Source organism: Gekko japonicus, unplaced genomic scaffold, assembly GCF_001447785.1.
Source record: "Gekko japonicus isolate JY-2015 unplaced genomic scaffold, Gekko_japonicus_V1.1 scaffold3388, whole genome shotgun sequence".
Classification (NCBI taxonomy): domain Eukaryota; kingdom Metazoa; phylum Chordata; class Lepidosauria; order Squamata; family Gekkonidae; genus Gekko; species Gekko japonicus.
In genome coordinates this window covers 11246-38017 of record NW_015174939.1, presented here as the reverse complement: position 1 = coordinate 38017, position 26772 = coordinate 11246, and the positions used below count along the sequence as shown (strand labels likewise).

Here is a 26772-nt window from a genome sequence, read left to right as displayed (position 1 = left end):
TGAGGACAGATCTGCACGTTCCCCCCACCCAACAGCTAGCAATCCAAAACAGTCCCAGTGGAGACTGAGCTTCCGGTGAGGTCAGGGTGTGTGTGGCATGTGCACCTCTTTTTCTACGAAATGACCCCTGTCTATGGCAATCATCAGCCCGATGTGCTGACTAACCGCCTCATGAGCCCTGCCCTTTGCTCTCCTTCCCGGCACTGGAGAGGCCCCTGTGAGCATGATCTCCTGTTAGGTGGCTTGCCTGGGGGACCCCACAGCGGTGGCCAGAGGCCCTGATGGAATGGCCCACTCCTCCTGCCCCCCTCTCCCTGTTGAGTAGGAGTGGGCCCTCAGTGCCCGGTGGTAGACTCCAGCACTCCTTCCTTTGGTGGTGGCAAACTGGGGTGTGAGCTCTGCAAATGTCTCCGCAGAACGGTGGTGGTCAAGTGCTGTGGGGGCCCCACCCCCTCTGAAGGTGCACACGGAACACCTGGCACTCCACCCCACACAGGTCACTGGGCAGGATGTCGAAGTGCTTCCTCGCAGCAGAGTAGAGCCGTGTCCCCATGCCCGTTGTTTGGGCACTTTGTAGGCACAACTGCTTGACAGATTCAGGCCCTGGAGTGATTGAGGGAGGTTTACCAATGGAAGAGGGGAATGTGTGACGGGAGGATGCATCGTGGCCAGCACTGCCACCCTTAGAATGATCAGGATCAGGGTCCTCCCTCCCACACAGACTTTGGCATCCCACTTTGGGTGGCGCGGGTGAGAGCTCTCGATTGGCAGTCAAGACCAGCCCCATGGATGTCGACAGCGCAGGGGAAGTGGGTGTGGTGACCACCAATGATGTACCTGGGGAGAAGACCACTGGTGGGCGAGACCATGGTCATAGCCCACAACCAGTGTTCAGGGTGGGAAGTGTCATTCACCCGTGGCCATGAGCTCGATCCCTTCCACCCCCTGACATGGCTCCGCACGGCAGTCCCAGATAGTAATGGTGGAACATGTTGGAAATGTATGGGTTTACAAGGTCTGACAGTCCAGTCATTATAGGGTGAACTTGTTTACCTAGTATTGCTGTTGTTTAGACTGACCTGGAAGGGAAACCTGGCACAGAACCAATAGGGAATTAGCCTGGGAAAAGTAATTTATGTTGTGATGTGATTGGTTGTTTGTTCCAGGTGACTTCCTTTCTAGGGGTTGAGAAGAAGGACAGATTCTCCCTCATCTCTGTGTTAGTGTGTAACGAAGGTTGAACTGTAAGCAGTAGAAAACGTAGCTCTTAGATGTTCTGTTTATTTGTAGGTTTCCTGTATACCTTTTACCCTTAGAAATAAAGGTTTTTAAAAGCAAAGAAATCTCTTCTTTCCAATAGAGCAAGGTCCATTGATACTCTGAGTATTTTAAATACTTATGACTATTTTACAACAGAACAGTGGGTGTTTGAGATGCAGGGAAACAAAGCGACCTCAGGTGATAACAGAGGGAGTTGGGATGGGGTACCGGAGAGTGGGGAGGCAACCTCTGGCAGGAACGCTGGATGAAAGCAGGCAACTGAACCACAGGAATAGGTGGGGTGAAGTGGGGGCTTGAGATGCAGAGGAGTGATGCAACCCCAGGCAATGACTGTGAAACAATTCAAAACAAGAAAAACAGACCTCCCAGTACTAAGACACAGAGAAAAAACAAACTGGGGGAAAGTAGTAGAAAACCCACTAAAACACTTGGATATGTACGCAAATACAGTCACTTATATATTTAGATATATATTCTGCCATTATTCTGCCAACCTAGCAGTTCGAAAACAAGAAATTGCAAGTAGATAAATAGGTACCACTTCAGTGGTACCTCATTTGGAATACTGTGTGCAGTTCTGGTTACCACGCCTCAAAAAGGATATTATATCATTAGAATATTGCTAATCCATTACAGGTAAGTTTTTTACAAGTTCAGTTTTCAAGTTTACAAAGCAGCCGGCTTTCACTTGGTTTCATGTCAAAACTTCATCAGAAGCAGAACAACTTTCTGGTTTCTAGAAGCGCCTTCTTCTTAAAGGTTGCTACTATTTAGTATTGGGACTAGCCCTCAATTCCCATGAAGACTTCTCATATTGGACCTGTCTGTATACTACTAAGCTTAGAAGTGGTTCTTGGCCTAGAAACCAGAAAGTTGTTCTGCTTCTGGTGAAGTTTTGACATGAAACCAAGCGAAAGCCGGCTGCTTTGTAAACTTGAAAACTGAACTTGTAAAAAAACTTACCTGTAATGGATTAGCAATATTCTAATGATATAATATCCCTTTTGAGGTGTGGTAACCAGAACTGCACACAGTATTCCAAATGAGGTCGCACCACTGATTTATATAGGGGCATTATGATATTGGCTGATCTGTTTTCAATACCCTTCCTAATAATCCCCAGCATAGCATTGGCCTTCTTTATTGCAGTCACACACTGTCTCGACATTTTCAGTGAGTTATCTACTACAACTCCAAGATCTCTCTCTTGCTCAGTCTCTGCCAGTTCAGACCCCATCAATGTGTACTTAGGGATGATATTAAGCCTCAGACCTTCGTGTTCTCCGCACACACACACAAAATCTCCGAACAAAGTTATGCCTTGACTTTTTCAGCTCTACAGAACAAATTGTACCATGTCACTCTCGATGGCGATGTTTATGTTATTAGCTTCCAGGATGATACTTGGCAGAATCCCTTGAGATTTGGAGACCAGTGGAAGGAGTAACCATAACTGATCATTATGAGAAAATTACCTCTTCAGTATTTTGCCGGCGATGGTGTGGCATGGTGCACAGGTGCATGGCTGGAGACAACATGTTTTCAAGAACTCCCCAAAGGGACTACACACTCTGGCATGGGTTTGGAAGACAGCAATGCGCTTGATCTGAACTTTGCTGAAGGAAGAACTTCTTAAATGCAAAAATCAAGACATTCTTTTAGGATGTTTATGATTGACCACAAAAAGATGATGAAGTGGAATGGGATCAGGTGCGAAGGGGGTCCTTAAGCACCCATTCTCACTGTGTTTCTAGCTGATGTGGCCCCCAGTCTTCCCCATTTGTGCAATGGACTTCATTGGAGAGACCCTTCCAAAGCAATAATTTAATCATCATTACCAAGAGGAATAAAAAAAAAAAGACAGTGCATGCATGCTCCACCACTGAACTGTTACCCAAATGGGGTACATGTGTAGAGTTCTCAACGTTTAGGAGCATCCCCGTCTATGGGCAAATATTTATTCAGGGATCACTGAATAATTTAATCATCAGAACCAAGAGGAATTGATTTTTTTGCAGATTGGAAAGACTTTAAAGACTACTTGGAGAAATACTGGGATGTAAAAAACAATTTATTTTGCTTTGACAATTACTAAGGTTGGATTAAATTTAAACATGTATAGATAGACAGATAAAAAGATACATTACTTGAAAAAATAATGTTGTGAAAGAATTGGAAAAGGAGAAAAAAATTAAGAATGTAATAGAGGTTTGAGCACTCTGGGAAGTCAGAAGGGGGGAGATATTTGGATAAAAGGATATGAAAAGTTTGTTATATGACATAAAATTTTACTTATTATTATATCCTAATAAAATTGTTAAAAAAAAGAACCAAGAGGAATTTAAAAAAAGAAAAGACAGTGAATGCATGCTCCACCACTGAACTGTTACCCAAATGGGGTACATGTGTAGAGTCCTCAACGTTTAGGAGCATCCCCGTCTATGGGCAAATATTTATTCAGGGATCACCAGTCTTCCCCATTTGTGCAATGGACTTCATTGGAGAGACCCTTCCAAAGCAATAATTTAATCATCATTACCAAGAAGAATAAAAATAAAAAGACAGTGCATGCATGCTCCACCACTGAACTGTTACCCAAATGGGGTACATGTGTAGAGTCCTCAACGTTTAGGAGCATCCCCGTCTATGGGCAAATATTTATTCAGGGATCACTGTCTGGTGTAAACTGGGGTCCTAGTCTGAGTAGCACTTCATTGTGGGGCACAGAAAGACTCCCACAAATAAACAGGCAGAAAATTGAACAATTAAAATCTTTATTGAAAAATATTTAAAAAATCAAAATATGGAGAGACACATGGACAATAGGTGACATACGCGCACACATGCACACAGAAATATAACCAGTCGCCCACCTAACACTTATGAAGGGATTGCTTAAAGAAGGCAATAAATCAGGGATGAAGAAAATGTGTGACCCTGATCCTGGGGAGCCTCAAGGTCTGAAAGAGTCCAGAGGAAAAGGGACGAATGACAAGTAGCTACAGTGTGCTTTGGGTGAGCCAAGTCAGTGGCCGGGGTGCAGAGGTAAAAAAGAGGGAGAGAAATGCAGAGATGGAGGTCTGCTCGAAGTCTCTGCGCAGGATCCTGTGCACTGTCCCAGGGGAGGAGATGGGGTATTCTGCTAGCAAAGTTCCGGAGGAATCGAGACAGTGTTTATGCACAGACCATTCCATCGTCTGGGGGTTGCCAACCCCTAGGATTGAGATTGGGGGGGGAGGGAGTTTGAATGTTATTGCACAGTTTGGCTTTAACTGCCAAGGCAGGAAGAATTGAGGCCAAATCTCAGTATACCAGTGGGGCACTCTTCAGATTTGATGGGGCAGTCTTGCGTGAAGGGACGGGGACGGGGGGGGGACAAAAGATCAGGGTGTGACAGACCGATGTGTCCACAGTGACAGATGGGTTTATGCTAAGGATGATTGTTGGACCATTTCTGTGATGTGGATTAAAAGGGTATTCCTGTGTGTAGCGTAGCCACTAGCCAGGAGATCCTACGATGGTCTGGCTGCCTGAAGTTTTAGCTTTTTAGCGTTATCCAGGGTGCACCGTGAGGAGGTGAGCTAGAATTGCACTTTGGCAGTTGTGCAGACCTGTTGTTTAAATGGGGCAAAATGTTGTTGTTGTTGTTCAGTTGCACAGTCGAGTCCGACTCTTCGTGACCCCATGGACCATATCCCGCCAGGCCTTCCTGCCTTCCGCCGTCCTCTGAAGTTGGCTCAACTTCATGTTCGTTGCATCTAGGACACTGTCCAACCATCTCATCCTTTGCCGTCCCCGTCTTCTTTGACCTTCAATCTTTCCCAGCATCAGGGTCTTCTCCAGTGAGTGCTCCCTTCTCATTGGGTGGCCAAAGTATTTGAGCTTCAGTTTCATTATCTGGCCTTCCAGGGAACAGTCAGGGTTGATTTCTTTTAGGATTGACTGATTTGATCTTCTTGCAGTCCAAGGGACTCCCAAGTCCCTTGAGGCAAAATACCAGGACCCAAATGTGATTGTGGTGCAGCCTGCCAAACTATTTTCCATCTGTCACAGTAAGGCGAACGTCGTGCTTTCCAGGGAGGTGCAACAGAGCTCTTTGATCTCTCCCCAGCGGCGACTGAGTGGATTGAAAATCTAGATATTCGTTTTCTATCATTTGTTTCTCTGAGTAAATCAACAGCCATGGCAGTGTATTGCATTTCTTTTCTGAAATCAAGACTTTAAATTTAATTCAGTTGCTAAGATTTATAGCTATTCTATATTTCACCCACAAAAGTCCGCATGGTCAAAGCAATGGTATTCCCAGTAGTCATGTATGGCTGCGAGAATTGGACTATAAGGAAGGCTGAGCGCCGAAGAATAGATTCTTTTGAACTATGGTGCTGGAGAAGACTCTTGAGAGTCCCTTGGACTGCAAGAAGAACAAATCAGTCAATCCTAAAAGAAATCAACCCTGACTGTTCCCTGGAAGGCCAGATCCTGAAGTTGAAGCTCAAATACTTTGGCCACCTAATGAGAAGGGAGCACTCACTGGAGAAGACCCTGATGCTGGGAAAGACTGAAGGTCAAAGAAGACGGGGACGGCAAAGGATAAGATGGTTAGACAGTGTCATAGATGCAACGAACATGAAATTGAGCAAACTTCAGAGGACGGCGGAAGACAGGAGGGCCTGGCGTGATTTTGTCCATGGGGTCGCGAAGAGTTGGACTCGACTGTGTGACTGAACAACAAAATATTTCACAAGGTAGAATCAATAATGTGACTGAAGTGGATAAAAATTTATGGCACATCGGGCAATTTTAATGGTTGAAAAGATGCAATTGGAGAGATCATAAATTGTGAAGTTTATGCTTCACTGCTCCTGATTCAGTGCTTGCTGTTAGAACTTGATTTGCGACTATTCACAAGGTGCGATTAATGTTGTCACCGATGCTTGGTTCACTGCGGTAAAGCAGTTGTAATGCTCTTCATTAGAATAGATAAAATAAATTGACTAAAGCTTTTTTAAAAAGAAAACCAAGATATTCGCATTTAGAGGGATTGCCCAATTGGTCTGCATACCCGTTGTATCACCTTGGTAACTTATTTTATATTATTATATACTTCCTGTGTGTAACTCTGCCATACAATAAATAAATAAATAAATACATCAAGAGTGTCCCTCCGTCTGCTAATGACTTATTGGGTGTTCGGCAGTTCGAGACCCGAGTGTGCCGCATGATGGAGTGAGCTCCCGTCTCTAGTTCCAGCTCCTGCCAACCTAGCAGTTCGAAAGCAAGAAATTGCAAGTAGATAAATAGGTACCACTTCGGTGGGAAGGTAACAGCGTTCCGTGCACCTTGGTGTTTAGTCATGCCGGCCACATGACCATGGAAACGTCTTCGGACAGCGCTGGCTCTTCGGCTGTGAAACGGAGATGAGCACCGCAACCCTAGAGTCGGACTCGACTGGCTTTCGAGCAAGGGAACCTTTACCCTTTACCTTTCACTGGGGGTGGTGTCAAGTTAGCTTTCCCATATGGCCTGTTGCATCATAGGGTGCTGGAGTGCTGAAAGGTTCTGGGATAAGAGCTAACATAGATGGGATCTAGTCACAGCTCAAGATCCATGTATCATCATGATCTTATATTAAATCTTCATGCTTTGATTCATGTACTTCATCTGGACATTTTAAAAAACAGAGATGGGGGTTAGGTAAGGTTTCTGTTGGCTAGGATCAGGTAACAGTACCTTCAAGGTTTGCTGCTAAGTTGACCTGCTGAGCTCTGCCCTTCAGCCTCATTGAACTCTGCTAATTCTGGGTTGGGAAATTCTTCGAGATTTGAGGCTGAATCCTGGGGAGGAAGGACATCGGCGTGGTATAGTGGCCTAGAATCCAATCCACCCTCCAAAGCACACATCTTCTCCAGGGGAAATGATCTCTGTCATCTGGAGAGCTGTTGTAATTCCAGGAGATTTCCATGCTGCGTGTAGAGGTTGGCAACTGTAACCTGATCAAAATATTTCAGAGACCCCTTCAGCTTGCTACATCTCCCTCGTTTACAGCCCTGCTGGAGATTTCAAGGAGACCTCTGGGTGAGGCGGCCTGTGAAGAGCTCGGCATTGTGGGATATTGTATTCAGAAGAGATATTCTGGACCACAGGCTTGCCTCTCATTCCAGAGGCTTGTGGGAGATGCTCTTGCAGGTCTCCTTCTCCCGATAGCTGAGCACAGCCATTCCCTGTGAGTCTGCTGATGACTGACAGGCGAAAAGGGAGTGTACACTGTGGAAATTCACCGGGGATGGTTGTTGTAGCTTCTCAACCTGCCCTTGCTTTCAGAATTTCACAGGCATCATGGGGCAGTAGTAGCTGAAGCACAGGAAAGATCATTCTGGGCCTTTCGTGCCACGGTTCTCACCCTTGCAGCTGGTAGTCAAGAGAGAAACCCTTCTAGTCAAGAGTGAAGCTCCAGCGCTAATATAGATGGAATCCAGGCCTGGCTTCAGATCTGAGGGTGAGGGGAAAGTCTCCCCTGGAAGGCGGGATTTCTCCTTGGACATGGAACCTGGGACTCGTTCTTCATTACAACAATCTCTCCTGGTTCTTGGATACTTTTTCCTGAACCCAGCTCTCTTGATCTGCTGCTCAGTTTGGGCCTTCCTGCCAGTGAAGCATCAACGCCTTTCCCCCCCCTTCTGTCACATGATACAGGTTGCTGCCGTAGAGGACAGCATTGTAGTATATGGCAACGTTTATTACATACATTACCCCGCTTCACAGCTATTCAGTGTCAGTTGAACACTTTCTACCTTTGTAACCTTTCAGTATGTTATGTCAGACCTTAGGAGAGCTTTGTTTGGTTGTAGTGGTTAAGTGCGCGGACTCTAATCTGGGAGAACCGGGTTGGATTCCCCACTCCTCCACTTGCACCTGCTGATGTGACCTTGGGTCAGTCACAAGCTCTGGCACAGTGGTTCCTGAAAGAGCAGTTTCTGTCAGAGCTCTCTCAGCCCCACCCACCTCACAGGGTGTCTGTTGTGGGGAGGGGAAGGGAAAGGAGTTTGTAAGCCGCTCTGAGACTCCAAGTGAAGGGTGGGGTAGAAATCCAATCTCTTCTTTTTCTTCTTTGTTACCATAGGTAGTTCGTTGCCTACATGGACAGTTTCATTGCCTCAGAGTGAATGATTATGCAGGGCAGGGCCTTCTCAGTGGCATCACTGATACTGTGGAACTCCCTTCCCCATGAGGTTTACCTGACACCCTCTCTTAGGGAGATCCCAAATATGCTACATTTTCACCTGATAACAAGATTATCCGCCTTGGAAACCTCAGTCAAGTTCAAAGGTGAAACCCTACAGGAACCAAATGGCATGCAGCACTGGGGAAATATTCCAGAGGTGGTTAAAAAACAAAACAAAAAAACACCTCCTGCCCAAAGCTCAGGAAAACCAGGCTGATGTGGAGGTGTGATGGAAAGCGCTGTCAAATCAAACAGAACTTAAGGCAACCCCATAGGGTTTTTGAGGCAAGAGATGAACAGAAGTGGTTTGTCATTGCCTGCCTCTGCATAGTACCCCTGGAATTCCCTGGTGGTCTCCTGTGGGAGCAGTGAATAACTGTGTGGCAAACCCGGAATTCATTACTCCTGCCTGGAGATTGGGAACCAGAGTGAGTGAGTGCTAATTGCATAAGGTAAAAGCATCTGCTGACTTCAACGGAGAAGTAACTTGGCAGAAGAGTCGGGGAGAGATAAGACTGAGGCTGTCTGCACAAACACATTCCATAGTATGCTTGTAATTACTAAATATGTACCAGGAGGAAGAAAAAAGGAGGGGGTAAGTTTTAATAAAAAGGTTGCCCAGCCTGGCTGGGAGACAGAGATTTCTGCAGAGCTGTTTGTGTGTGTCGTTCTTTGAACTCGTCAACCTTCAGTCTCCCATCCAAGTAGTAACTAGGCCTGACCCTGTTTAGCATCTGAGATGTGGTTAGCCCGGGAACTCCATGACATGGAGGGGAAGCATGTACACAAGGGGCACACGTTTGCTCTGCATACTTTGGAATTTGTGCTATTCCATATTAAAGCCCCTGGCATTGAGCTATCAAGCACAGGTTTTGAAACCATGAACATCTTTATTTGAGTATCTTTACAGAATTGTTAAGCAACAAATAAAAGCGAGCAGACAAATACAAAAGAGAAGCGTTATCGCTTCTTCCAATCGACAGCCTTCCTTCGTTGACTCTCTTCTGCCTGGATTCTTTCCTAACTTGAACACTTTGCATGACTTCACTGTCTGAAGGTTCTTCCTCTGAGGCTGGGTGATTGGCTCACATCTGATCATCACATTTGAACACGGTAAGTTTGACAGTCAAATACATCCACTGTGAAATGCATAGCTTCCATATCTGGCATGTGCCATGCCCCGGGGACATCAGCTTTCATCCTTGGGTTCAAATACCAAATCAGATGGGACAGATGGGGAAATTGTGTGTGGTATAGCCAGGAGTTCCTGATTGTCTGGCAGCTGTAAGTTCTAGCTCTTTTAGCATTATGCACCACTAGGTGGCAAGCTAAACTTACTTTGTGGGGTGAGAGAGTTCTGAGAGAACCGTGACTCACCCATGGCCACCCAACTGCCTTTATATGGAGGAGTGGGGAATCAAACCCAGTTCCCCAGATTAAAGTCCGCCACTTGTAGCCACTACACCAAACTGGCTCTCATTTAGGCAAATATTTCCTAAGAGTGTCTCCTGCTCCTTAATCTCCCCCTCTCCTTCTCATCTGGGGACTGAGCTCCATAGAGTAGAAGTCAGTGTAACCCTGGCAGAAGAGGGCTTCCAAGCCACATGAATCCAGCTTACGTTGTACTACCTTGAGCATTGGAAGTGTGACAAAATGGCCAACATTGGCCATTGTTAGGAAGCTTTCTTTCCATGGGTTGCCACGACTGATGCTGCATTTTAACAGGAAAATCCCCCTTCGAGTCACGCAGACCAACCTACTGGTCTGGGGGGCTTCAGGTGTGGGATATTGTCAAAGGTGAAAAACTCCAGGGGAGATTCCAGAGCAAGTGTGCACTGATATGCATAGGAAGAAAGATCCTCATATAGGGGACTAACCCTCACCCCATAGAAATGATTTATCTACACTATGGAAAATGTGGTCAAAATAAGTCAAATGAAGGGGGGGGGGGATCTAAAAGTCTGTGAAATGAGGTATGTTGCACCCTCCTGAACTTGTGAATAGGGGAGTGTACAATACCATGTACTATGAAAAAAATTAATGCTGCAAACGAGTTCCGGAAGTAGAAAACAAGAGGCTTGCTAAGTCTCTTCCAGTGAAGCCAATGCCCTTTACATGCCTGTACTGGTTTTCAAAAAGTACACCCTCCTTCCAAATCTACGCAGAACACGAAAGGTATCCCAATCCAAGACAAAATATTAGTGCTTACAATGGGACAGCCCAAAAGTAAAGCAAATATTTTACGTTTCTGCAAGTGTCAACACCAATTCCCTACAACAGCAACTTCAACTGGCTGGATATTAACTACGGACCGGGATGGGGGGGAAGGTTTGATGTTTTAGAATTTGGCAAAGTACACTCTTTTTAACAGGAACAACCGGAATATCACAAAATATTGGTGTCGTTTCTCTACTCTCATTTTTGAACATGACGGAACAATGCCTTGGAATCCACAAAAAGTACCTTGTAGGCTATTTTAAGACGCAACAAAGTTGGGTCTTAAAGGTGCCAACTTTGTTCTGCTGCTTCAGAGCACTCTTTCTACACTCTTGAGCATTAGTATAGTTTCTCCTTTGTATGCACTTTTTGATGGGAGGCACACCTTGATCTCTCAATGAAGCCCTTTCCACACACCAAACAAGTATATGGCTTCAGTCCTGTATGCAATTTTTTACCCACCTGAATCTACCTGTAGGCTATGCTAGTGTTAACTTACAGAACCATGTTCCAATAGTCCTGATGATGTTCAAGCTGTCCCCCAAAATGATCTTTGCCTAAGAATGATGACATGCCCTCCTGTACGTTCTGCCTCTTCAGGTTTCGTGTTTTGCTGTCTCCATAGTCATGTTCCCTTTTTGATTTAATCTAAACTGGGAATTGTTTGTGGGCCTCAAGAAGGGGAATTTAGTTGTGACTTGCACATAATCCAGCGGACAACACAGTCACAATCAAATTACACATTTGATCTGGATAGCACATGTGTTCCTCATAATCGTTACTACAACCAAGACATCTAGACTGTCAGTCAATAGAACTCATGGGATCCCACAGGGCTTCAGTTTTCCAGATGGAGGGAGGAGGAGGAAGAACGTCCTATCAAAAAAGGTCAGATGTGTTTGAACAAAAGCTCCCCCCCCCAGTGGAATCTGCATTTTGTCTTCTCACCGATCACATTCTTCAAGAAGTGTGCCAACACGGATGCCTGTACTGGTTTTCAAAAAGTACACCCTCCTTCCAAATCTACGCAGAACACGAAAGGTATCCCAATCCAAGACAAAATATTAGTGCTTACAATGGGACAGCCCAAAAGGAAAGCAAATATTTTACGTTTCTGCAAGTGTCAACACCAATTCCCTACAACAGCAACTTCAACTGGCTGGATATTAACTACGGACCGGGATGGGGGGGAAGGTTTGATGTTTTAGAATTTGGCAAAGTACACTCTTTTTAACAGGAACAACCGGAATATCACAAAATATTGGTGTCGTTTCTCTACTCTCATTTTTGAACATGACGGAACAATGCCTTGGAATCCACAAAAAGTACCTTGTAGGCTATTTTAAGACGCAACAAAGTTGGGTCTTAAAGGTGCCAACTTTGTTCTGCTGCTTCAGAGCACTCTTTCTACACTCTTGAGCATTAGTATAGTTTCTCCTTTGTATGCACTTTTTGATGGGAGGCACACCTTGATCTCTCAATGAAGCCCTTTCCACACACCAAACAAGTATATGGCTTCAGTCCTGTATGCAATTTTTTATGTCTAGCAAGATGTGAGCACTGGCTGAAGCTCTTTTCACACACTGAGCATTTATATGGTTTCTCTGCTGTGTGGACTCTTTGGTGGGAAGTGAAGCTTGATCCAAGTCTGAAGCTCTTCCCACACTCAGAGCATTGATATGGTTTCTCTCCTGTGTGGATTCTTTGGTGACCAATAAGACTTCCCTTCTGGCTGAAGCTCCTTCCGCATTCTGAGCATTCATATGGTTTCTCTCCTGTGTGCAACCTTTGATGGTTAACAAGATTTCCTTTGTGATTGAAGCTCTTTCCACAGTCTGAGCATACGTATGGCTTCTCCCTTGTGTGGATTCTCTGATGGCAAGTAAGACTTGTATTCTGAGTGAAGCATTTCCCACACTCTAAGCACTGATATGGTTTCTCTCCAGTATGTACTCTTTGATGGGAAGCGAGGTTTGAGTACTCACGGAAGCTCCTCCCACACTCTGAGCACTGATACGGTTTCTCCCCGGTGTGAATTCTTTCATGGCAAGCGAGGCCTGAGTTATGACTGAAGCTCTTCCCGCATATCGAGCACTCATACGGTTTCTCCCCGGTGTGGGTTCTTTGATGTACTGTAAGGTGTGAGCTGCGGCTGAAGCTTTTCCCGCACTCTGAGCATTTATATGGTTTCAGTCCTACATGCAGTTTCCGATGTCTAGAAAGGTAGCTGCTCTGAGCAAAGCTCTTTCCACAGTCAGAGCATTTGTAGGGTTTCTCCCCCGTGTGGATTCTCTGATGGGAAGCACAGCTAGAGCTCCGACTGAAGCTCTTTCCGCACACTGAGCACGGGTAGGGCTTTAGCCCTATATGCAACTTGTGGTGTCGAGTAAGGTGGGAGCTCCGCCAGAAGCCCTCGCCACATTCTGAGCATATATACGGCTTCAGTCCTACATGCAGTTTTTCGTGCCTTGAAAGGTGCGATCTCCGGCCAAAACTCTTCCCACATCCTGAGCATTTGTATGGTTTCAGACCTACGTGCAGTTTTCGATGTCTCGAAAGGTGTGAGCTCTGACTGAAGCACCTCCCACACTCTGAGCACTGGTACGGTTTTGCCCCCGTGTGGATTCTCTGGTGGTTACTGAGGCTCATGCTGTGACTGAAGCTCTTTCCACATTCAAAGCACTTATACGGTTTTGCCCCTCTGTGAGGAGAAATGAGGTGCATTCGCTGCACTCTTTGCCGATTAATGAACTGGCTTGTCTTCCGGAAGCTCTTTCTGTATTTGGAGCATCTCTGCAGCTTCTCCACAGAGGGCATCGGGTGACAGGAAGTAAGTCTAGGGTGCTGACTGAAGCTTTCTCCATGGTCTGGCCATATCTTATCATAATAGATGTTTTGATAGGTGCTCATATGTTCTATGGCAGGTAAAAGATTTGCACACTGAGGGAGCGGTTCTTCATTTAAAATTTCTGGAAAACTGACACTTTCAGGAGCAATGGATTTTTTCCTCCAGATCTGGCTTACTTCAGTTTCTCTTCTCTGCTCTCCCAACCTACTCTTCATCGCCTGCCCTGTAGAAAGGAAGACACAAACCTTGTGAAAGAGGAAATGATGCAGGGAACTAACGGAGTCATCTCCAGTCAAGACGAACAGGGGGGGAAATCTTAATTGGGGGAGAGAGAAGTGCCTCTGCTTTGCATTAAGAAGGTTCTAAGGTTCAATCCCTGGCATCTCCAATGTGGTGTAGTGGTTAAGTGCACAGACTCTAATCTGTGAGAACCGGGTTTGATTCCCCACTCCTCCACTCGCAGCTGCTGGATGACCTTGGGCAAGCCATAGTTGTGTCAGAGCTGTCCTTGAAAGAGCAGTTCTCTCGAGATTTCTCTCAGCCCCACCTACCTCACAGGTTGTCTGTTGTGGGGAGGGGGAGGGGGAGGGAAAGGAAAGGAGTTTGTAAGCTGCTCTGAGACTTCGAGTAAAGAGCGGGGAATAAATCCAATCTCTTCTATTCTCTCTTCTAAAAGGACCAGGCAATAGGGGATGTGAAAGAGCTCAGCCTGAGACCCTGAAGAACTGCTGCCAGTCTGAGTAGGCAATACTGATCTCGATGGACCAACGGTCCAATTCAGTATAACGCATGTATAATGTGACCTCCACATGAATACATGGAGTGATCTTATACTGAATCGGACCATTGGTCCATCGCAGTCAAGCAGGGCTCTTTTTGTAGCAAGAGCTCCTTTGCCTATTAGGCAACACACCCCTAATGTAGCCAATCCTGCAAGAGCTTACAGTAGCTCCTATAAGAAGAGCTCTGTAAGCTCTTGGAGGATTGGCGACATTAGGGGGGTTGTCACCTAATATGCAAAGGAGCTCCTGCTACAAAAAGAGCCCTGGAAGTCAGTATTGTCTACTCAGAGCAGCAGGAGCTCTCCAGAGTCTCAGGTCAAATTCTTTCACATCACCTACAATCTGATCCTTAACTGGAGATGCCAGGGATTGAACCTGGCACTTTATGAATGCCAAGCAAGGGCTCTACCAGAGAACCACAGCCTCGCCATAACTTCCACGGAGGGGTATTAATTATTGGTGTCATGCACAGAGCCTTGGATCCAGATTATGGAAATGTGGGTTGAGCTAAATCCCATAGTGGTCGTCACTCTGTGGCTTGCAGAAACCCACATTCACAATTCCTATCCACCACAAGAGCCACATGACGACTGGATGCTACACGAGCCAACTCACCAATCTCTCTCTCTCACACACACACTCGAATATACCACGATTCCTATTAAGCATACAATGATAACCATTTTAATTACTCAGTTCAATTAGAGCTGCCTCTTTCAACCACCCCTGAACTTGCACCCTCCTTGGTTCCCGTCTTCTTGCTCTCTCCTGGCACAAGGGTTGCACTTGGCCAAGGGTACTCTGCGCCTTGCTGGGGAGAGAGCGAGAAGGCAGCGAGGAAAGTAAAGGGCATTCCACTCTACTGGCACACTCAGAGTAGAAGGAAACTTGAGCACTATTTATTTCACTTGTTGCCTTCTCACTCTGTCTCTAGCAAGAGCTCAGGGCAGAGGGTGAAATTGCTTTGCTGAAGCCCCTGGAGCAGAGCAAGCCGGCCATGAAGAAAATGGTGCAAAATCACCACCATCCCCACTGCGGCCAGCTTGCTCTCTTCTGGGGAGGGGCTGCTGGGGTGGTTTTACTCTCTCTTCCACAACCAGCTTGCTCCCCTCCTGACAGCTACCTGGATGCTGCAGAGGAGGTAATCCCTTTTTAAAGCTGTTATGACAGATTCCCCCCCCCCCGTCAATTCCCAACACTCAGGCAGATTTTCCCGCCAAAAACTTTAGTTCCCCTCAGTGACTGAGCCGCCCCCAAGTAGCATGTATTTTTTGTCATAAAGGCAAAACTGTCCCACCCTGTAACAGATATTTGCTTACAGTTCGGCCCCAGCACATGAACTTGAGGGAAATACAGGAGCTGTCTTATTTTTTAAACCCATTTGAAATGGCACTTTCAAAACAGAATAAAGATGTTATTTAACAGGCAGGGTTTAGAAAAACAGGCTAAACCTGTAAAGATTTAGAAATGCTGAAGTAAAACTTTATAATATGTATAGAACTGTAGGTTGTTTTCAGAGTTTTCTAGTGCTTTTCAGCGAGAGGTACTTAGTATATTTCTGCAATAACACAGGTTCTTAATAGAGTTTCCTGGAGAATAGCTCTTTCGTAAGAGTGTCTAGATCTCTCCCCTTAGAAATCTGGGTTCTCCCTTCGTACATTACAGCTTTCTACTAACTCCTGAGGTGTCCACAGCTTATTCCCTTTACCACTGACCCGGGTTCTTCTCAAGAGCACAACCCCTTTTTATTTGTAGAAATTATTCTTCTTTTCCCTAAGAAGCAGTAACCCTTTTCTATTTGGTTTGATTGGGACTTACAGCCTAACAACCCATTCACTCTGGCCAAGTCTTTCCTCCAGTATCTGTTGTCTCTGTAAAGCAGTATTTTTTAAGCTTTCTGGACTCAGAATCACAATTCTCCCTCAGAGTAGTTCTAATACTGTTAGGGCAAAGGAATCTCTTATCTTCTGTCTGTAGAAGCACCTTTCTGACTAACCCTGTCAGACCACTGACTCCCTTTGTCGGAAGCCGTCTGATTGGCTTGCTCACTCCAGACCCCAAGACTAAATACCCTTTTCCCTCCAGAACAGCTGATGTTAAACTTTCTCTCAGCTGATGCTGGCCAATCAGAGAGAGTGAAGAGCAACCAATCACGCAAGCCCTCCACTCCAGGGCAGATGAACGCCCGATCTCCCAGTCTGAAATGGCAGCATTTTAAAAACCTGCTTGTCTTGTGCAATCCGCCACAGCTGTTTTATTCCTGTGGCCATCACTATATCCTCTGGCAGCGACTCCCACATTTTAATCTCCAATTAATAGGTTCAAGCAGACATGGAAGACCTCCGCCTGAGACCCTGGAGAGCCACAGCCAGTTTGGGTAGATAATACTGACCTTGAGTAATACAATACTGACCTTGATAGACGGATGGTCTGATTCCATATAAGGCAGTTTCCTGTGTTCTTGATAAGGATATTTATTCATATAGAACTATCTCCAAGTAAGGCCTCAAATAGTGCAGAAAACCTTACATTTGGGACACAAACAATCCAGTTCCCTATTATGACCTCCCCTCGCCTAACAGAGCCACCCAGTCTCTCTTCTAGATAAATAGGTACCGTTTCGGTGGGAAGGTAACAGCGCTCCGTGCGCCTTGGCGTCTAGTCATGCTGGCCACATGACCACGGAAATGCTGGCCACATGACCGCTGGCTCTTTGGCTTGGAAACGGAGATGAAACCCTAGAGTTGGATTTGACTGGCTTTCGAGCAAGGGAACCTTTACCTTCTGCCACAGGTAGAAGTCAAGCCAGTGTGACAGAAGGCAGCTTCCCATGAGGTGTCCCATTCAGGCACAGGCCAGACGCAGACCTGCTTGGCCTCCAGCACGTGCTAACCAATTAGATATATGTTCCCACCTCAACCCCTAAACAGTTACCTGATGGTCTCTCTCCTTCTTCAAGTCCCTGGGCAAATGGATCTTCCCCTTCCTCCAGCCATGATGCGAGGTCAGATTCGAGAATCAGAAGTTCGACTTTAAGGACATAAGAACAAAGGGAAAGCCAGTGATTTATCTAGTCCAGCACTATGTTTCACACAGGGGCCAATCAGTTGCCTTGGAGGGCCCAAAAAGGGGGGGGGCAGAGGCCAAGGCCTTCATCAATGCTGCCTCATAAGAACGCAAGAAGAGCCCTGCTGGATCAGACCAATAGTCCCTCTAGTCCAGCATCCTGCCTCACAATGTGGCCAACCAGTTCCTCTGGACGGCCAACGACAAGGCACAGAGGCAGAGGCCTTCATAAGAACATAAGAAGAGCCCTGGCTGGATCAGAACAATCGTCTATCTAGTCCAGCATCTTGTCTCACACAGTGGCCAACCAGTTCCTCTGGAGGGCCAACAAGAGGGCACAGAGGCCGAGGCCTTCCCCTGATGTTGCCTCCTAGCTCTGGGATTCAGAAGATTAGTGCCTTCAAATGTGGAGATTCCCCTCAGCCACCATGGCTTGTAGCCACTGATATAGTTCCCTTCCATGAATCTATCTAATCCCTTTTGGAAGCTGTTCATCCCTGTGGCCATCACTACATCCTCTGGCAGCAAATTCCACATTTTAATCCCTCTCTGTGTAAAGTAGTATTTCCTTTTGTTCATCCTGAACCTAGTACCCATCAGTTTCATTGGATGCCCTCGAGTTTTACTATTTTGGAAGAGGAGAAAAATCTCTCTTTCTCAACTCTTTCCACTCCATGCATAATTTTATAAACCTCTATCATCCTTCGTTGCCTCTTTTATAAACTGAAAAATCCCAGACTCTTCTCTTTTCTCACAGGGAAGGTGCTCCAACCCCCCTCATCGTCTTGGTTTCCCTTCTCTGGACTTTCCCCAGCTCTGCAGTGTTCTTTTTTGAGATATGGTGACCAGAACTGTGCACAGTATTCCGAATGAGGCCATATGATGACCAGAACTGTGCACAGTATTCTGAATGAGGCTGCACCATCTATCTCTCCAGAGTATTATAATATGGGCCGTTTTATTCTCAATCCCTATCCTAATAATCCTTAACACAGAGTTTGCCTTTTACACGTAGCCAGGGCTTTTTTTGTAGAAAAAGCCCAGCAGGAACTCATTAGCATAATAGGCCATACCCAACAGCAGGAACTCATTAGCATAATAGGCCACACCCCTGACAGCACAGCTCATTCGCATATTAGGTCACACCCCATGTTACCAGAAGTGTGATCATCCAGCCACACCCACCTTTTGCTTCTTATTCTCTTTACCTTGTTTGTTGTCAAAACCCAGGGCTTCTTTTTGGAGGAGTAACTCCTTTGCATGTTAGGCCACACACCCCTAATTGTAGCCAATCCTAATGAGTTCCTGCTGTTGGGTGTGGCCTATTATGCTAATGAGTTCCTGCTGGGCGTGGCCAACTTGGGAGCCAGCAGAAACTCCGTTCCTGTGTGTTCCTGCCCAAAAATAGCCCTGCACGTAGCATCCCTTTTCACCGCTGCAGCACACTTGGTTGACACTTTCATGGAGTTATCCACTATGACCCCAAGAACTTTTCACCCTCTCAGCCTCAGCAAGTTCAGTCCCCATCAGCCTACAAGCTGGGATTTTTCCTGCCCCAATATATTTCTGAGTTTTGACGAGATCAGACTAGCCTGGGCCATCCAAATCACATCTGTCCGTAAATAATTGTGGAGGTACTGGATATTGCCTCCTTCCCATATACGCCTCGAAGAGTGTTACGCTTGAAAGATCAACACCTCCTGGTGGTCCCTGGCCCGAGGGATGCCCGTCTAGCCTCAAAGAGGCTTTTTCTGTCCTGGCCCCAGCCTGGTGGAACATGCTCCCTATTGAGACCAGGGCCCTGAGGGATCTTCTTCAACTCTGCAGGGCCTGCAAGATGGAGCTCTTCCACCAGGCCTTTGGTTGTGGCAGCAGGTGCCCGTCTATGGCCCCCCCTGAGGTCACTGTCACCCATCTGTCACCTGTCTACTGACCACTGGAAACTGGCCTCTAACCCATTGTACCATCAGGCCAGAATCTTATAGCCAACTTTTCTCTTCCAAGCTGTACCCATTGTTTTAATTGTTTTAATGTTTTATTGTGTTTTAATGTTTTATTGTGTTTTAATGTTTTATTGTGTTTTAATGTTTTATTGTGTTTTAATTTTTAATGTTTTAAACTGAAATTGTATTTATTTCAATGATGTCACCCGCCCTGAGCCTGCCCGCAGGATGGGCAGGATATAAATGCAAATAATAAATAAATAATAAATAACCTCGAGAGAGAGAAGAAGACATTTGCAGGCAGGCAGCCTGCCAACCCTGAGGTGAGGCACTGAAACACAGGAGGAGTCAAGGTGGTGTGTACCCACACACAAACGTAATTGCAAACAAGTCTATGACAAATTTAGAGTCCGGGGCACCTTTAAGACCAACAAAGGTTTATGCAAGGTATGAGCTTTCGTGTGCATAAGAACATAAGAGACGCCAATGTTGGATAAGGCCAAAGGCCCATCCAGTCCAACACTCTGTGTCACACAGTGGCCAGAAATACCAGGTGCCATCAGGAGGTCCACCAGTGGGGCCAGGACATTAGAAGCCCTCCCACTGTTGACCCCGCCCAAGCACCAAGAAGACAGAGCATCACTTGCCCCAGAGTCCCTAACTATACCTTGTGGCTAATAGCCACTGATGGACCTCTGCTCCATATGCTTATTTCATTCCCTTTTGAAGCCATCCATACTTGTAGCCGCCACCACTTCCTGTGGCACTGAATTCCATGTGTTAATCACTCTTTGGGTGAAGAAGTACTTCCTTTTATCCGTTCTAATCCGACCGCTCAGCAATTTCATGGAGTGTCATAGGGAAAGTGTTCCAACCCTTTTATCATTCGAGTTGCCCTTTTCTGCACTTCTTCCAAAGCTATAATATCCTTTTTAAGGTGTGGTGACCAGAACTGCACACAGTATTCCAAATGAGGTCGCACCATTGATTCATAGAGGGGCATTATGATATTGGCTGATCTGTTTTCAATACCCTTCCTAATAATCCCCAGCATAGCATTGGCCCTTTTTATTGCAGTCGCACACTGTCTCGACATTTTCAGTGAGTTATCTACTACAACTCCAAGATCTCTCTCTTGATCAGTCTCTACCGGTTCAGACCCCATCAATGTGTATTTATATTTAGGATTTTTGGCTCCAGTGTGCATCTGCTTGCACTTGGCCACATTGAACCCCATTTGCCATGTTGACGCCCACTTGCCCATCCTTGACAGATCCCTTTGGAGTGCCTCACAATCCTCCCTGGTTTTCACCATCCTGAACAACTTTGTATCATCCGCAAATTTAGCCACTTCACTGCTTACTCCCAACTCCAAATCATTAATGAACAAGTTAAAAAGCAGCGGACCAAGTACTGATCCCTGCGGTACCCCACTGCTTACCACCCTCCACTGAGAAAATTGCCCATTTATACTCACTCTCTGTTTATTGCACAAGACGCACTTTTTCAAATACAGCCTTGTCAGCCTTATTTGAAAAAGTGTGCCTTGCGCATGAAAGCTCATACCTTGAATAAACCTTTGTTGGTCTTCAAGGTGCCACCGGACTCTAAATTTGTTCTGCCGTCTCAGGCCAACAGGGCTGACCACCTGGATACGTCTATGACAGCTGTGGCTGCCATCTCTGATGTTCTGGAGACAGCACTTCGTAGGGATCTGGCTGGAGTGGCAGTCAAAAGTTTTTAGAGGCAGGATAAGGACCAGCCATGGACCTCCTGAATTTTTTCAATGCAGACAGGCAAACTCTGAAGCCATCCCTGCCTCCAGCACCTGTCCGCCAAGGGGGAAGGGAGAACCGTACCGAGGGAGGCCAGGTTCCGGCAGTTCTCCATCATGACTTCGGTATGCAGAGCCCTTTGGCCTGGATCCAGCAGAGACCACTCCTCCCGGGTGAAATGGACAGACACTTCCTCTAATGTCACCAGGCCCTGAAAGAGGAAAAGGAACATTATTCCCCTTTGAGAATCCAGAAAGATCTTAGAGACATAGAGCTGGAAGGGATCCCAAAGATAATCTAGTCCAGGGGTGGCCAAACTGCTGCTCGGGAGCCACATGAGGCTCTTTCACACATATTTTGTGGCTCCCGGAAGGGTGGCTGGGGAAGTGAAGGGGAGGCACACTTTTTCTTTCTCCCTCCCTCCTTTCCTTCCCCTCTCCCTTCCTTCCTTCCCCCTTCCTCCCATCTATTTTTTTTGTCTCTCTCTCTCTCTTTCTTCCCACCTCTCGCTTTTTCTCTCTCTCTTAGACAAATAAATATCGTATTGTGTGGCTCCCAGCAGGGCAGCTGGGGAAGCAAAGGGGAAGCATACTTTTTCTCCCTCCCTCCCTCCTTTCCTTCCCTTCTCTCTTCCTTCCTTCCTTCCCCCTTCCTCCCATCTATTTTTTTTGTTTCTCTCTCTCTCTCTCTCTTTCTTTCCACCTCTCGCTTTCTCTCTCTCTCTTAGACAAATAAATATCGTTAGCAAACAAATAAATATCATTGGACAATCAAATATCATCATCAACATCTGTTTTTACCCTTTTTGTTTTTATTTCTGGCCGCCTCATTTCATGTTGATAAAAGACAAATGTGCATATTTTAAAAATTAAAACGTTTGTGTGATATTTGTTCATGTCTTGCGGCTCTCAAACATCTGACGTTTATTCTACGTGGCTCTTAACCAGGGTTATTTTTGGGCAGGAACGCACAGGAATGGAGTTCCGGCTGGCTCCTGAGTTGGCCACGCCCAGCAGGAACTCATTAGCATAACAGGCACACCCAACAGCAGAAACTCATTAGGATTGGCTACATTAGGGGTGTGTGGCCTAACATACAAAGGAGTTCCTGCTACAAAAAAACCCTGGGTATTGACAACAAACAAGGTAAACAGAATAAGAAGCAAAAGGTGGGTGTGGCTGGATGACCACACTTCTGGTAACACAGGAGTGTGGCCTCATATGTCAATGACCTGCGCTGTCAGGGGTGTGGCCTAATATGCTAATGAGTTTCTGCTGTTGGGTGTGGCCAATTATGCTAATGAGTTCCTGCTGGGCTTTTTCTACCAAAAAAGTCCTGCTCTTAACGCTGAGCAAGTTCGGCCACTCCTGATCTAGTCCAACCCCCAGCACAATTCAGAAAATTCACAGCTACCTTCCCCTCACCCGCCAATTCCCCAGTGACCCCTGCTCTACACACAGAGGGAGGTAAAAAAAAACACCCTCCAGGTTCCCCGGACAATCTGGCTTGGAGAAAAATTCTTTCCTGACCCCAAAGTGGTGATCGGCGTTACCCTGGGCAAGTAAGAAATGGCCATGAGAGCTGAGCACTGGCTTATCCCTCCCTCTCAGAGTCTGCCTAAATTCATAGAATCAGCACTGTTGTCATCCAGCCTGTGCTTAAAAACCTCTAAAGGAGAGCCCACCACCTACGAGGAAGCCTGTTCCATTGAGGAACCACTCTGTCAGGAAATTCTTCATAATATTTACCTGGAAACGCTTTTAATTTCAGTCCACTGCTTTCGCTCTGACTTTCTGGGGCAACAGAAAACAACTCCACTCTATCCTCTATATGACAGCCCTTCAAATACTTGACGAAATCTATCACGACATCTCTCAATTGACTCCTGTCCTGTTTAAACATATCCAGCTCCTTCAGCCATTCCTCACAGGACTTGGTCTCCAGGCCCCTCACGGTCTTTGCTGCCCTCCTCTGGACACGTTCCAGCTTATCAACACCCTTCTTAAACTGTGGCACCAAAAACTGAACACAGTACGCCAAGTGAAGTCTAACCAGAGTGGAGTAAAGTGACAGTATCACTTTGCATGTTCTGGATACTATACTTCTGTTGATGAAGCCCAAAATCGTGGTTGCCTGTTTAGACACTGCATCACAATGATGATTCATGTTCATGTAAGAACATAAGAGAAGCCATGCTAGACCAGGCCAATGGCCCATCCGGTCCAATATTCTGTGTCACACAGTGGCCAAAACCCAGGTGCCATCAGGAGGTCCACCAGTGGGGCCAGAACTCCAGAAGCCCTCCCACTATTGCCCCCCAAGCACCAAGAAGGCAGAGCATCACTGCCCCAGACATAGTATTCCATCTGTTCCCTGTGGCTAATAGCCACTGATGGACCTCTGCTCCATATGTTTATCCAATCCCCTCTTCAAGTTGTCTGTACTTGTAGCCACCAGCACTTCCTGTGGCAGGGAATGCCACAAGTTAATTACTCTTTGGGTGAAGAAGCATTTCCTTTGATCTGTTCTTAGCCTACTGCTCATTAATTCGATAGAGTGCCCACAAGTTCTTGCATTGTGAGAAACAGAGAAAAGTAATTCTTTCTCTACCTTCTCTATTCCATGCATAGTTTTGTAAACCTCTGTCATGTTACCCCTCAGCCGTCATTTCTCCAAGCTAAAGAGCCCTGATTTCTTTAACATGTCTTCATAGGCAAGGTGTTCCACCGCCTTAATCATTAATTGCCCTTTTCTGCACCTTTCCCAATGCTAGAATACCTTCTCTGAGGTGCGTGGACCAGAACTGTATGTTGTTGTTCAGTCGCACAGTCGAGTTCGACTCTTCGCGACCCCATGGACCAGATCACGCCAGGCCCTTCTGTCTTCTGCCGTCCTCTGAAGTTGGCTCAATTTCATGTTCGTTGCATCGATGGCACTGTCTAACCATCTCATCCTTTGCCGTCCCCGTCTTCTTTGACCTTCAATATTTCCCAGCATCAGGGTCTTCTGAGTGAGTGCTCCCTTCTCATTGGGTGGCCAACTGTATACAAAACTCCAAATGAGGTCGCACAGGGGCATGATGATCCTGGCTACTGGAGGTCTACTAAGATCCCTAGATCATTATCACATGTGCTGCTACCAAGTCTCCTCCATCTTATAATTATGCATTTGATTTTTCCTACCTGAATTCAGAACTTTACATCTGTTGACATTCATTTTGTTTCGTTTCTGCCCAGTGTTCCAGCCTGTCAAGATCACCCTGTCTCTTGATTCTGTCTCCTATTGTATTTGCTACCCCTCCCAATTTAGAAGAACTGTCTGGAGTTCGACATACAGGGCCGCATCCGCATCAGGGGGTTCTCACAGCCTTCCCAGCACCCATGTTTGATGGAAGGCAGGACCAAGAGAGAGACTTTTTTTCCAGGCCCAGCAACAACTGGAGGGGACAGAGTCATCCAGGCTGTCTAGCCCCTCCCCCCCAATCTCTGCTGTAATTTTTCTCCTACCTTATTCCGCTGTTCAGTAATCATCTCCTGGGGCCCAGGACGAATCGTGTGGATCCTTCGGTCCTCTGAGCAAAACATTAGAGATGGGAAGATCGTTTGTCCTCTTAGCTGCCTGGTGCTATTTAAGGTGCAGGGCAGCTTTGAGTTCTTATTTGTCTTCTGATTTTTTAAATCCCATCATTCACATCAGTTTACACAACAGTCTAAAGATGATAACCAGTTTAACAGCTTAGATACCCATCAAGACCCAAAAGAGATGTAAAAGTAATAGCTAAACAGAGTTCTCCCTCTCAAAAGACAGGTAGGGCAGGAAAGCCTCTGACAATTTCCTGAATAAAGCAAGAGACAAAAGGGGCTCCGTAGCTTTGGGGCAAGTACCGAAAAGGCCCTGCCCCTACAGCGGACCATTTTGGCATCCATCCAAGATGCAACCTGAAGTAGGACCTGCGGGGCGTATCTTTAAACAAGGGGAGAAGACTGAATCCTAACTGCGGCCATACACCAGAAATGGCTTTCTTCCAGGTGTACCTCCTTATTTATTAGAGATCTCTGTTATGCCCCTCATTCTGAAACCCATCCTAAGGAGATGAACTGGCTGCATCCCTGTGCAGCACCCATTCCCAATTGAAAAACTGTTTGCTGAACCACACAGCGATGTCTGCCTCCCCCATCTGTCACTAAGACTTCCCTTCCTGGATTTACGGAATTCTGTGGCGGAGAGCGTCTTAACCACTTGAGCCACCGTGTGTGTAGAAGACTGCATTTTTAACAGAATTAAAACATTTTCAATGGCGGCAGGACAAATTATTTTCAATGTAATAATAATACCAACAATAATCCTAAGGCATTGTGTATAGTATAGCCAGGTGATCCAAAGACTGTCTAGCAGCTGGAAGTTCTAGATCTTTTAGTGTTATGCACTACTAAGTGGCGAGCTAAACTTGTGTTTTGAATAGGAAGAATAGGGCTCACCAAAGAAAAGTACTCTTCTATACCTTTAACACACTTAGTTGTATTATTATAACAAATTTCCTGTATTAAATACCATACATGCATCATATATTCGTAGGAAACCGCTGTTTAATCCTAGGAAAGCGTGTTCTCTTTATCTCTTACATTCCTTGGAACTACATGTTTTCAAATGAAGGAGTGAAAAACACTGTTCGGGAACTTGTATAACGAGCAGTGTTCCTTCTAAGCTGAGTTAGTGTGAGCTAGCTCACAGTTTTTTAGCCTCCGGCTCACACATTTTTGTCTTAGCTCAGGAAGGATGGCTCCAGAGCAAACTAATTTATGCAGTAGCCAAATCACCTGCTCATAACTTTAATGCCAGTAGCTCACAAGGTAAAATTTTTGCTCACAAGACTCCACAGCTTAGAGGGAACATTGATAACAAGGACTTCTCAGTCTGCTTTGCACACTTTACAGCTCCGTCAGGACATCTCAAAGAGTAAACATTCCAGGAGCATAGCCAAAACAACGTCAAGAATAACTACATCAAGATTTTGTATTGTTTTGTATTTTACTCATATTATCATTCACAGGTTTTGCTTATGTCCATGAATTGTACTTCATATATAATGAACGAATGGTATTTAATACAGGAAATTTGTTATAATAATACAACTAAGTGCGTTAAAGATATAGAAAAGTAATTTTCTTTGGCAAGCCCTATTCTTCCTATTGTATTTACACCAAAGCCTGTCTAATTTTTGATAAACGTGTGTTTTGGGCTGAGGGATTTGGGGTGGGGGATTTTAAAAAGAACTGTGACTGACCCAAGATCGCCCAGCTGGCTTCATGTGGAGAAGTGGGGAATCAAACCCAGTCCTCCGGATAAGAGTCCACCGCTCTTAACGACTACACCAACCTGGTTCTCTAATGTTCAAATAAATTCGCTGAGCAGCGGGGTAATGTCTATAATGTTCTGGAATAATAACGCAAGAGAGAAAGTGTTTCCTGAAGTGTTTTACGCATTACCATGATGCCTCTTTGTTTCATTCTGTATGAAAATAAAAGAGTTATGTTGTGGGCTCTTTTTGTAGCAGGAACTCCTTTGCATATTAGGCCACACACCCCTAATGTAGCCAATCCTCCAAGAGCTTACAGAGCTCTTCTTACAGGAGCTACTG

At 45.8% G+C, this 26772-nt stretch overlaps 1 protein-coding gene across 1 annotated transcript in view; it reads right to left on the bottom strand.

The window, feature by feature from the left end:
* LOC107122074 (zinc finger protein 420-like) overlaps positions 1 to 26772 on the bottom strand; it is a 134897-nt gene that overhangs the window by 104940 nt on the left and 3185 nt on the right. Inside the window, exons 3-6 of the mRNA XM_015425101.1 lie at positions 24641 to 24705; positions 21219 to 21345; positions 17285 to 17380; positions 12282 to 13791 (exon numbers count right to left, since the gene is read on the bottom strand). Of these exons, the coding sequence (XP_015280587.1) occupies positions 12282 to 13791; positions 17285 to 17380; positions 21219 to 21345; positions 24641 to 24705 (1798 nt within the window). The remainder of the gene's footprint in view (positions 1 to 12281; positions 13792 to 17284; positions 17381 to 21218; positions 21346 to 24640; positions 24706 to 26772) is intronic.